The 12,334-nt window shown below is 43.2% G+C and overlaps 1 protein-coding gene across 3 annotated transcripts in view; it reads right to left on the bottom strand.

Moving 5' to 3' along the window:
- Positions 1 to 2,054: 2,054 nt before the first annotated feature.
- Positions 2,055 to 12,334, bottom strand: part of LOC134151457 (excitatory amino acid transporter 4-like) — a 31,315-nt gene continuing 21,035 nt past the window's right edge. The window contains exons 8-13 of one of the 3 annotated variants that reach the window (XM_062595986.1): positions 11,966 to 12,199; positions 10,700 to 10,894; positions 9,600 to 9,734; positions 8,455 to 8,558; positions 4,408 to 4,444; positions 2,055 to 3,746 (exon numbers count right to left, since the gene is read on the bottom strand). In XM_062595986.1, the coding sequence (XP_062451970.1) occupies positions 4,440 to 4,444; positions 8,455 to 8,558; positions 9,600 to 9,734; positions 10,700 to 10,894; positions 11,966 to 12,199 (673 nt within the window). In that variant the 3' untranslated portion in view covers positions 2,055 to 3,746; positions 4,408 to 4,439. Of the gene's footprint in view, positions 3,747 to 4,407; positions 4,445 to 8,172; positions 8,559 to 9,599; positions 9,735 to 10,699; positions 10,895 to 11,965; positions 12,200 to 12,334 lie in introns of those variants that run through there. The other 2 variants (XM_062595985.1, XM_062595984.1) reach the window with 2 other exon arrangements.

The following is a 12,334-nucleotide window of genomic DNA, read 5'->3' as shown; positions in this document are numbered from 1 at the left end:
AAGGGCTCTAGTCACGGGAGCCTATGAACATGCCTCTGGCCACTGTCCATAAGGATTTTCCAACCTCATCCTCACTGGGTCAAGAAGCGAGATTAGAATCTAAGCTAGACCATCAGGATTCTTTGCCTTCTCCAGATGGGTGGGCGCTAGTGGGAGGACAAGGAAACGGAGGGAAGCGTGAACACATAAAGATAATTTCAAGCACAGTTCAAGGCACTTTGCTCAGATGTCATGTTTTAGGGGTCCTTTTGGGACAGAGGTCTGCGAAAGAGGCCTTCAGGCTGAGGAGAGGTGAGGACTACCTTCCAGCAAGACTCGTTCACAACAGGAGAGGATTTAAGGATTCGAGACAGCTTTCTATGATTCTCCTGGAGCAAACTGTGTGGGACGTGGTGACTGAGCCATCCCAAATGTCAGACAAGCAGAATGAAATCCACCAAGTCCTGCTGGCCATCACTGAGGAAGCTTCTGATCTTAATGATGCATGCCAGCACCATCTTTCTGGACCTCAAAGAGGCTTCTGCTACTTGTGCATAGAGGTAGGATTGTGCAGGAGGGGCTCAGCTGGATTCGGTAGGATATACAGTTACTGCAAATGGCCTCCATGTTCTGGTCTTGATAGAAGACCAGCAGCTCAGAAGTCTTAGGAGAACCTTGAGTAAGTAAAGACCAAGCTAGACTCTTCTCAGTGATATCCGGTGAAAGGGCGAGAGGCTATGGGCACAAACTTAAATACAGGAAATTTCATTACAAGAAATAACGAAAAGGCTTTTTTACTGTAAGAGTAATCAATCACTGGAACAGGTTGCTCGGAGTAGTTGTAGAGTCCCCATCCTTGGAGATATTCAAAATTTAACTGGACAAGGTTCTGAGCAACCTGCTCTAGATGACTCTGCTTTGAGCAGTGGAGTTGGACTAGATGATCTCCATAGGTCCCTTCTAACCTCAACTATATTGCAATTCTGTGATTCTATAGTAAAGAACTATGGGTTATGTTGGAGCCACTGCAGATAATTGGAAAAGGTGCATATAAGCATGCTCCATGCTAAATTACTTGCATCACATAGGAGAGTCTGCAGAAGCGAGACGGTAGGAGGTGTGGGCTTGGTTGCAGATGAAGACCACATCCTGATCCCCTCCTCCAGGAGAGGCTCAAGACCCCTGCAGAGACCCAGTGCAAACCCCTCTAGAAAGTCCAGAGCTTCTGGAGACAGGGTGGGGTACAGGGTCAGCTTGGGGTGTTGGATCAGTACTGGAGCATTGGCAGGATAAACTGGTTGATGTACTCTTCCCTAAAAAAAGAAAGCATTCTTGTAGTTTTCCCTTTGTCTGCAAATGCTCTAACACCTTGGCCATGAGTTCATCCCGATGCCAGCCACAAATCAATTGGTGGCAGAAAAGCAGACATCCAGATTAAGTAGTATCCTTATTGGGTAGTGTGACGTATAGGGCTGAGGGAGACAATCTGACACTTTTCACCAACTGCCAGGCCAGAGCTCTTGACCTAGGTGAACTAGATGGAAGAGGCCATCAAGTGGCAGTAGGATCTTCAGTAAGATCCTACTGTCTAATGAGCATTGATGCTGGATACTTTTTCCCTCAGGGAGTGAAACTTTCTTGTCTTCAGGCAAAAAGAAAGGATACCCAGAGAAAGGATACCCCAGCTTTGACCATTGCTCAAATACCATCATGCCATTAATGCAGCATTTGACAAAGAAGTCTAAACTCATTATTGCTGAGGCTCTGAGACCTCTTCCACATAACCTGCAGAGGTTTGTGTAGATTTCCCAGACAGAGGTATGTGCATACATGCTGTATTCTCTATAGAAAGTAAGCTTGTGTATCTCTGCTAGATTATAGGCATATGCAAAAGGCAGCATCAAAGCAAAAGCTTTAGGAGAAGGCCTTGTAAGAATTTGATTTCAGTATTTGACCCATGACAGGTACACGGAGATAAGGGAGTGTAATAAATAATGCTTAAGGTAACATCCCTAACTTTGTCAGGTCATGCTTCTGAGGAAAAAGAATAGAAAAAAAATCATCATGGAAAAGCATCATGGAAAAAAAATCCCTTTATTTTTCAAGTATGCAAACTATTAACACTGAAACTCAGCATGAAGAGAAAGCCCTCAAGAATTAACATAGTCAACCTGCTGGAATGCTATAAACACGCTATGCGGCAGTGAGTTCTGTTTCTGTCTTTCATCCTTGGGCAGAGCAAAAGAAGGACAGACAATTTCAAGGCAGATGTCCTGGGCAGATGTGGCTCCTGAAACAATGTACATATATCACATGTTCAGGTACTTTGCAAATATTTAATGTGACACATTGCCTATTGCCTGAAAATCCATGTTCTCCATGATTTTTTTTCCTTGAAATTCATTTTGAAAAGATGTATCTTGGTCAAAAAGCTCCTCATGTATTTATGCATTGAGAAAGCTCCTTGCTTCATCCCAAATATTGCCCATCTAATCATTAGGAATACGCAAACTGGAGAATAACACAGAAATTTTCTGCAAGTAGAAGCTGCAGAACTGCAGTAAAGAAAAGATTCTGTAAACTCTCAAATAACTGGCAACTAAAAAAAGACATTTGATAAAATGATTTAATGTTTTCAGCCACCCAGTTTTGAAGGACGAGTTAGAACAAGGGCAACCTTGAGTTTGGAAAGAATACAAACACTTCTGTATTCTTGGCTGTAATTTTAAAGCCTGCCTCATTGCACAGTCAGACACAGCAGGGACATGGGTCCTTGGGACATGTCCAGGGAACTCAAAGTGAAGAATTCTCTCTACACATTGAGAAATTCTAGTTATGTCACCAGCAAGTACAACTCAAAATCAGCATGGATAATTCTTCCTGATAGAGCTTCCTTTGGAAAGCTCATTATTGAAATGAGGTAAAATAGTGTGTAGTCTTTTAAGGATGGAGTTAGTCGGTTTAATCAAGTTGGACATCGAAACTGAATACGCAGCTTTATAAAGTAAGTTTAGTATTGCCTATTCTTGGAATAGCTCTAGCAGCAAAAAATTAACTCTGTGTGTATGTGTGTGTTTGTGCACCTGCCACTTGCCTTCATATATATATGTATCTATATGTTTATGTGTATATATATATGTGAATTTATGACAATACTTTACTGTTTGGATACTGTAAACAGAAAGACATTATGTCAATCATAAATTGGTTAACAAAATGGGTAAGTGCCAGAGCTAAAAAATAGGAGCTGAATTCTGAAATTGCCCACATGAGAGTGGTTTGCACCAGCTGAAAATGAGGCCTCTACTTATCTATGCTCCATTTCTAATATTACATTGAAAGCAGGAAATCACAAATGGAAAAGCTTGAAGTGTCATACTTTGTGTGAACATCTGAAATGCAATGTGGTATGGAGAGCCCCTTTTGTTACATGAAAACAGGTTAGAGTCCTGATGAGTTTATTAAAGTATTGTTAGGATCCTTTCAGATAGCTTTTTAAAATGATCTAGCTAAAAGGACCCTTTGTAATATCTCTAAACCAGAAAGGATGTGTGTAGATTATAAAGCCGGAAGGGACCCTTATGATGACGTAGTTTGACTCTCTGTATAATCCAAGCCATAGAACTTCCCAGAATTAATTCACATTTGGACGGGAGTCCAGTCTAACAATCTTTTCTTCCAGTTCAGACATTCCTTTTGCCCTTCATACACAGTAAGTCTTTTCCGGATTAGAATTCAATGCTTTCTTGACAAGTTGGAGAAGTAGTCTGGAAAGAAAAAAAAAAAGAAAAGGCAATTAAATATATAATTTGTTGTACTCAGATAGCAATAATCAACTGCACAAACACAGGCTGGGAAATTACTAACTATGCAGCAATTCTGCTTAAAGTTATGTAGGGATTATCATGGATCACAGCCTGAGTGGACTTGATGCTATCATGCTGATGTGAAAAAATAAAGCACTTTATTGGATTTTTATAACTGTTCTTTAGAAATGTTTAGACTCATGTTACCATGTCGGTAGATCTGTAGTAATGGTAAGTTAGTGCTATCTTTAGTCCACTGTAAATACAAGCTAGTGCAACATACATCTTAAAACTCTTGATTAAGATCCAGTCTTTAGGTATAACCATCTCATCCAGGTTAGAGTCTGACCTCACTAAGGTTTAAGATAAACTGAACAGACTTGAATTTGCTGCGTGGAAGCCTCATGGACAGTTACCATGATCAGTTGATAAATGATACTCTGTTAAACTACGGTAACTTGAGTCTAAGATCTAAAATTTACATGAAGTACTCTTTCCTCGGTGCTCAGCACTAATAAGTCTTTAGCTGGATTATAGTGTCAAATTTTAGTTACTCCACTTTAAGAAAGATGTGGAACAACACGGAAAAAGTCCAGAGGAGAGGAACGTGAATGATTATTACCTGTGAGGGTATACTGAAAGAACTGGGTCTGTTTAGTCTAGAAAGGAGAAGAGCAGACATTATAATCGTATTCAAACACGTTAAAAATGCTGCAAAGGGGAGGATAGTGACTTGCTATCCTGCTCACTGGGACAGGACAAGAAATAATGTGCTTGCATTGCAACAAGAGAGATTTATGTTAGGAAAAACTGTACTGAAACACATAACCTAGAGACTGGAAGAGCTTTAACAAGCACCTTTTGGCACTAGCCCTCCTGCACAGGATGGCCTAGATGACTTTTGGGGGTCTCTTTCGGCTCTATTTTCTATGATTCTTACTAAAGACAGGAAAAAAAGAAACAACAACTATATCATGAAAGTAACAACAATTGCTCTATTCCTGTAATTATGGCCAAGAAGATTTAGGCAGGTGGATTTTGTTGCCTCTTAACATTTCAAGCATCCCTGAGTGATGTAATCCTGTGAGTGTTATTTACAGTCCCACTCCCGGAATTACTGTCCTTCTAGAAGCTACTCTTAAATTGTGAACCTTTCTAATGCTTTACTGGAATGCAGAGCATGGCAAACACTGCTGTGAACCAAATATTCTTTTTTTCTGGAAGGCTTAGTTTTGCCTCAAAAATTGATCTCCAATAAATTCATGGAAAATTATGAATAAGCATGTTAATACATAATGCTTGTCTTGTTCTAGACTTTGCAGCCTTGATGTTGTAACTATGTTTCTGGCTAAAAATGTGTTCTGCTGTTCCCCAGTAAGAGGTTATGCAGCAGTTTACATCTGCTTATTTCAAAGTGTTTTGTCAAGAGGATTAAGTAAATCCTGTTAAACAGCTGTATACATTAAAACACAGATAGAAAGTCACCTGTTTAGGGTGGGTGGTGCAGTTTCGTGCCTGAGATGCTTACCTAGAGGTGTGGTGAGCCTTCCCTGTGGGATCCCTGACCGTGGGCATATCTCAGCAGGTTAAGGATAGGAAAACAATGTTATCCAGCACTTCATTGGTCCTCTCTGAGTTTGTTAGAATGACTTTTTTTTTTCCTAGAACTGGGCTGTTATGCAGGAGGTTATAGTCTAACCAACTTAATTTTGTTAAGTAGTCTAACTAAATAGTCTAATTCAGGCCTTACCGCTGAGAAAGCCCAGACAGGAAAAGTGTCTCGATGTAACTGTAACTAAACATTTATTTATAAAAGCCAAGGCTTATACAAATTGACTGATAATCCTCTCGGTTTGGTGAACAAGGGTCTGATTCCCTCTGAGCCTCAAAAGGGGGAGGAAGGGTGCTCTACATCAGCTAAAGCATGCAGGAAGTCAAAAACTGTGCATCTAAGAATCTTTTCAATTACAAAATAGGGATGAGATTTGATAAGAACAGCCAGTTACATAACTATATGACAGCAGCTTGACCTCTGCTAGCGCAGACCTGATGTCAGAAGAAGCAAGCTGTCTCCCAGAGCCAGGAGACAGCCTGCTCCTTATGTTTAGGGACTGGCTACTTCTTCATAGAGCTGCAACTCATTAGAATCTTTCCTGCTCTGTTGTCTGTTTTTTGTTTGAAAGAGACATATTTGCTCATTTATCTCAGATTCCCGAATATCTTCCAACTCATGAAAACAGAGAACTGTTTGTCTGCAGGATGTGGAACTGTGGCAGCACCAATAAATACTATACTGCAATTCCTGAAGGACCAGTAAGAAACACAGGATCTGGTGTTTCTGAGCACCTCAAGAAGTGTTTTACAGACAGTGTAGTTACTGCTGAGAAACTAACTTTCCTTCCTGAGGCATGTTCAGATGCAGCTCTGAGTGTATGGCTAGGGGTTTTGGATGAAAAGGATCAGCCTGAAAAGTGAGCGTGGGAGAGGTTTAATCAATATATGGAGTTTGAAGGAATGCATAGACTAATTGATATCCTCAAGTAAAAGCTGCTCAGTTTAGATAGTTTGGCTGTGCCACAAGAGGCTGCTTACTTCCGTTTCTCAGCTTCGCTATTTCTAAAGCAGGGCTGTTACATTTAGTAGCCCCAAAACTGTAGATCCTTTCCACCTTCTGGTTGTATCCAGACATTAAATTCATGGATGTGGAGATGATGGAGTAAGTCCCGCTGATTCTGTTTACTGAAGTGAGAAATGCATACCATGTTCCTGGCCACTCCATGGTGGGAGGACAGAGCATGGATGAAGCAGGTCCCTATTTGCTGCTTGGACCTCTCTGATATGCCAGATGTCACATGGGCTTATGCCCGAGTGTGTAAAACAGAAGCTGAGCTCCATTTGGTAGGAACAGAGAAATATAACCTGAAGGGACCTCTGTGTTTATGAACTAGGGACCTGGCAAGCTTGTGCAATTGCCAGAACGATGAAAAGTGGCTGTGTATTATCTATAAAAGACGATGAGCTGTAGAAAGATGGAGATATTTTGAAGCAGACTCTAGAGCAATGTGACTGAACATTCTGTGAATGGTAGCTAAAGATGAGCAGAGGAACTCTTTCCTCAGAGCTTTACGCTGAGGAATAAAGCTGTTTTCTGAGCGAATCTGGGGTAGCAAGGAGTCATTGCTGGCATGGTGGTACCTCCAGCAGCTCATGCAGGCAAACGGTGCTTAAACTTTGTATTTACCCTTCTAGTTTCAGCAGGAGGAGAACTGCTTTCCAAAAGAGATGAAGTTAACTGCTGTTCAAGCTCAGTAGAGGGAAGAGCTGGCTCACAAGCTAGATTATGGCACTAATCAATTCTTTGTTTACAGCTTTCATAATCCTTTAGCTGCTTCCATTAATGCAAAACTTTTGACCTCTGTTTGTGCTACCAGCCAGCACAGCAAGCCTTGTCCCTGCTGTATGGTCCCCACATTTCTTCAGGAGTTGAGGGACTCTAATATCTACATTCACAAAGGCTGCTAGAGAACTGAGAAGTTCTTGGGAAGCTTTAGCAACATAATGTGCAAACACCAGGATTGTGAGAAAGGAGAGCACTACCTAAGCACATAGCTGCTATTGCAGATGGGCTGGGGCTTGTGCTGCGGTGGGCAGCACTAGCAGACTGCAGGAGGGACGTGACCCTCCTCTGCTTTCCCTCTGGCTTCTGCGCTGCCAGTCAGACTCTTCCTGTTTGTCAAAAATTCTTGCCAGGAGTTGAACAAGAGTGCTGGGATTCTCCAGAGATCTCTGAACAGCCTATGCTAAAAGTGTCTCATTCTTGGGAGAAGCCACTGACCAAGAAAGGCTTCCCTGCTGTGCAGCTGTATCTTGCAAGGAGGAGACATCAAGGCAACATTTTCATGTTAATCACAGGTGACACCATTTAGCTTTTCTCAGAAATGGGGGAGCTCCTAATCCAGCTCATTCATTTTGTATTCAAAGCTAGCTCTAGAACCCCAATAAGAATGACTAAATCAGGCTTTTGTGGAGTAAATCTTTCTTTGCATTTACAGTATTGTGACTTGAAATTAACTGTTCTTTACCTGGAGACTGCAAAATACCAATGAATACCAAGGCAGATGGTGGCTGACAGCTACTTTAAGTCCTTTTGCTTTTGCATGCCAGGCATGTGTACAAGGCAGGTAAAACGCAAGGAGGTTACACAGTAACTAGTCTGTGACTCTGAAATCAGGGGAAAAGTAGTAAGAGCTGTAGCAAATTTCTAGTCAGTAGTGCATAGGATGGACTAATCAGTCCAGCTTCTAGTTCCTTATATACTATACTTGTAGCACTTGCTGGTTCTCTAACAGCAGGTCCCAAGAAACAGTTAACTCTAAAGTAAGAAAAAGTTTAATTTTCTCTTTCCAACTGATGATGAAGATGAGAAGAAAAGGACTAGGAAAGGCTACATATGAGGAGAAGATTGGGGGTGGGGCTGGATCTTGGAAAGAGGATTTTTCTCTGTCCTCCACTATAGATTTCTGTTTCAAGTCTTGACTTTTTTACAGCATTAATCTGCACTCTGCTGCCTGATTTCATAGTGCTGTCTCACTCCTGTAGTGCTTGTGCGTGCTGTTTTGTGGGCAGACCAGGTGGGAGGGCTGCTCTTTCTCCTCAGTCACAGAATTACCAAGTTCGCAGTCCTGTGCATCCAGCTCATGGCGGGAGAGATGCTCCACAATGCCAGCACCTAGAGAATCCCCCAGGACATTGGTGGTTGTTCTGAGGCGATCCCTGAAAAATCAAAGAGAAGAAAAATGAAATACAGCTTCTTGGTGTCAGCTAAGGGGGTGAAGAAACAAGGTTTCAAGAAACACTTGTAATGAAACTTCACTTCTCATGTTTCTCTAATAATCAGCACTTCAACATTGCCAGGAAAATAGCTGATGAGCTGAACACTTAAGGTTGCGTAGGCAAACAGGGCTTATAAAGCTGGAGGCTTTTCAGTTATGGCTCTTTGAATGACTCCTAGAGAGCTGTCCTTGATTGTTAACCCTGAGCTCTGCAGGTGCCAGCCTTCATATTCATTCCTGTTCCATTGCATTCCCCATTTCTTACTGTAACATTTTAAATTTCTCACAAAATAAGGGAAATATTGTTTTTACGATTTTACATAGGCAGCTTCCTCTCTAAAGGTCTTCTCTGGTCTTTCTGCAGACTCATATGAGCTTTGTAATGTCAGGCATACTTAGGTTGCTTTTTTTCTTTTTCTTTTACAAAAAAGTGCAAAAAATCTGATATAAACATATGAGTTGGTGCAGCTATAGGATCAAATCTTCTAAGAGAACTCGTATGAAATTGCTTGTCCTAAGTTTTAAAAGGGAAAGATAGCAGAGATGGAGCTGGGTAACTGCACCCATCTAGACACTCCTCAACGTTGTACAGTCCAGTCTTATCCCACCTTCCTTCCTTGGTAGGACAGAACCATGCCTCTGCAGTGTGAACCTGCATATTACTGGCCCAACCTGTACCTAAAGGTCTACAGATAGTTTCTGCATGTCTTTCAAGATAAAGCAAACTAAAGCCATTCTGCCTGGTGACCAAGCTGATCTGCAAGTGACCTCTGGTGCCTTGGGTCCCTGAAGTATGTGGGGAAGACTCCAGTATGAGCAGAGAGGGCTACTGTGCAAAGGTCCCATGGATAAAGGTGTGTTTTGACATTAATGATACAAGTTAAGGAGACTGCTTGTAGCAGATACTCTGGGAACGCAGATGAACTCTGTAAGCACTGGCAGGAAGCACAGAGCAGTACATACTGTTGAGCAGAAAACTTACAGAAACCAGTCCACGGCGATGATCAGTGTAATATCTTCAGTAGGCAGCCCCACTGAAGTCAACACTATGACCATAGTCACCAGTCCTGCCTGGGGAATACCTGCAGCTCCAATGCTGGCTGCCGTGGCGGTGATGCTGGGGGGAACAGGAAAGCACAGCTATCAGCAAAGAGAAGAAAAGAGGTAATCACATCTGTGAAAGAGCAAACATGCATTTAATTAGTGCCCAGCCAGCTCCCAACAAGCACCCAGTGATTTTGTGGGAACATAATCAAGCTACGAAGTAATTTCCCTTGTATTTCATGCTTTCCTCAAAATTCCACCACTAACCATCTTTTTTATTAGAATGACATGAGCACTGAGAAATCACATGCTTGCAGCAGACAAACATGCTGCTGCAGTTCTGTCCCTGCTATAAAGCAGTATGGTCTGTCTGCACATCAGTTCTTGCTAGTGTCCCACAGGCTTCTGCCTCATTGGGGCAAGAGTAAGTGATTCCTCAGTAAGGCCTCCCCCTGCTAGGCACCCAGCCATAGCAGACTGCATACTGCAGCCCTAGCTAAGGGACAGCCCAGACCTGGAAATGCAGTAGGGGCTGAAATGAAGCCTTAAAGATCACAGAATCACAGAATAGTTGGAGTTGGAAGGGACTTTTGAGATCATCTAGTGCAACCCCCCTGCTCAAGCAGGATCTGCTAGAACACATTGCCCAACACCCTAGTGAGGTGGCTTTTGAATATCTCCAAGGATGGAGACCCCACAGCTTCTCTGGGCAACATGTTCCAGTGCTTGGTCACCCTCCCGGTAAAAAAAGCTTTTTCTTATGTTCAAATAGAACTTCTTGTGTTTCAGTGGGCCCACTGCCTCTCATCCTATCGCTGAGCATCACTGAAAAGAGTCTGGCCCCATCCTCTTTACCCCCGCCCTTCAGATGTGGCACCCAAACTGTATTTGTTTCTACAATTGGAAGTTTCACCCTCCTTTTCCACACACTTTTTTCTCGTCATAGCTTCCAGGTGGAAGAGGACCCTGACTGCACCTCAACTAACAAAAATGGTGTCCCTCCTCTAGCCCCATAACCCTTTCCAAAGCCACAGGCACCTTATTGTGATGATCTGTCCGAAGTCGAGTTCATAGTTGTTGACTTGTGCAATGAAGATGGCTGCAAGGGCCTCATACAGAGCAGTACCGTCCATGTTAATTGTAGCCCCCACAGGCAGAACAAACCTCGTGATGCGCCTGTCCACACCGTTGTTTTCCTCCAAGCACCTGAAGGTGATGGGCAGAGTCGCTGAGCTGAAAGGAATTTACAAAACACCATGAATTAAGTATATGCAGACTTTGGAAGAGGGACTAAGCCTCTGCCTAGTGTATGACCTTACCCACCTGTTTTTTCACCCTGCCATGTGAACCAGAGGCCAGATGCTGCTAGGAGAAAGAACAGGCTAAGCAAGGCTTCCTCAGTTATGGTGCATGCTGCAGTTGCACGTTCAGACATGGCTTTCCTCAGGGGGCTGGGATAGGGTCTATGTAGCCCTGATGCTGGTGATGCTGATGTAACACCAAGAACAGTGATGCTGGGGAATTCAGGGTACATAGGACAGAATCTCACGATCAAACCTCCTTTCAGCTATTAAATCAACTTGAGCCCTTTCTCCCACCCTCAGTGCATAAGATAAGAATGACCCTTGTGTGAGAATATATCTTGGAAGAGGTGAAAATGGGTGACAGGGAATTGTTTCTGAAAGAGAACATGAGCAAGAAACGTGCTGATGTTTCTCTGTGAGAATGCATGTGGGAGAGATTGTATTTGCTTGTCTGAAAAAGAATATGTCAAGAAACACAGCACTTGAATGAAACAACAGCCACCTGTGCAATCCCACGCTGTGGCTGTGTTGCTTGGCAATGTGAGTCACTGAACATATGGGTGTTTGTGCCTCTGTCCAGACCTCCCAGGAGTCTAGTGCTAGATGCACGCAGTCTGTGTGCATGAAAGAGAGAAATGTGCACATGTGTGTGAGAGGTAGGTGCCTTGGGAATAATCCTGTGATTTACTGGGATTTGGGTTGTTTCCTGAGCTCAGCCTTTCAGCGGTGCAAGCAGAGTCATCACCATGTTCTGGTAAGGAAGAATGTGGGTCATGCACTGGCTGTTGGAGGTGGCCGTGTGATTAGGGCTCTTGAGCAGGGGAGTTTCCACTCCCAGTGAGCTTGGCTGCACCAGTACGAAGAGAGGATAGCACTCAGTGTCTGTCTGCTCAGTGGGGCTTCAGTGCTGCACTGAGAGGAGTGGAAATACTGAGAAGCAGGCACAGTGTCCACACCAGCCCCAACCCTATTCCTTCTAGAGTCTATTTAGCCAGCATACCTTGAGGAGGTGCCCAGGGCTGTGATGAGGGCCTGCAGAAGGCCTGCAATGAATACCCAGGGGTTCCTGTGGGTGACGATGAAATAGAGCAGTGGCAGGATGCAGAGGGCATGAATGAGCAGTCCAACGATGACAGTGAGCGTATACATTCCCAGCTGGCCCCCCATCACTGCTAAGTCATCCATCTCCAAGATTTTGCCAGCAATTAAAAACATGATCCCAACTGGGGCATACCTGTGGCAGAAACACAAGGGCAATGCTCAGAACTGGCATGCACACACTCACACCTGCTTTAATCCATGCTTTCTGGACAAATCTGCAATAAACCAGCACACCAGAAGTGCTGGCTGAGCCTAGTTATTGGATGAT

This window comes from Rhea pennata, chromosome 27 (genome assembly GCF_028389875.1).
Source record: "Rhea pennata isolate bPtePen1 chromosome 27, bPtePen1.pri, whole genome shotgun sequence".
NCBI lineage: Eukaryota > Metazoa > Chordata > Aves > Rheiformes > Rheidae > Rhea > Rhea pennata.
This window is presented reverse-complemented; position numbering and strand designations above follow the sequence as displayed.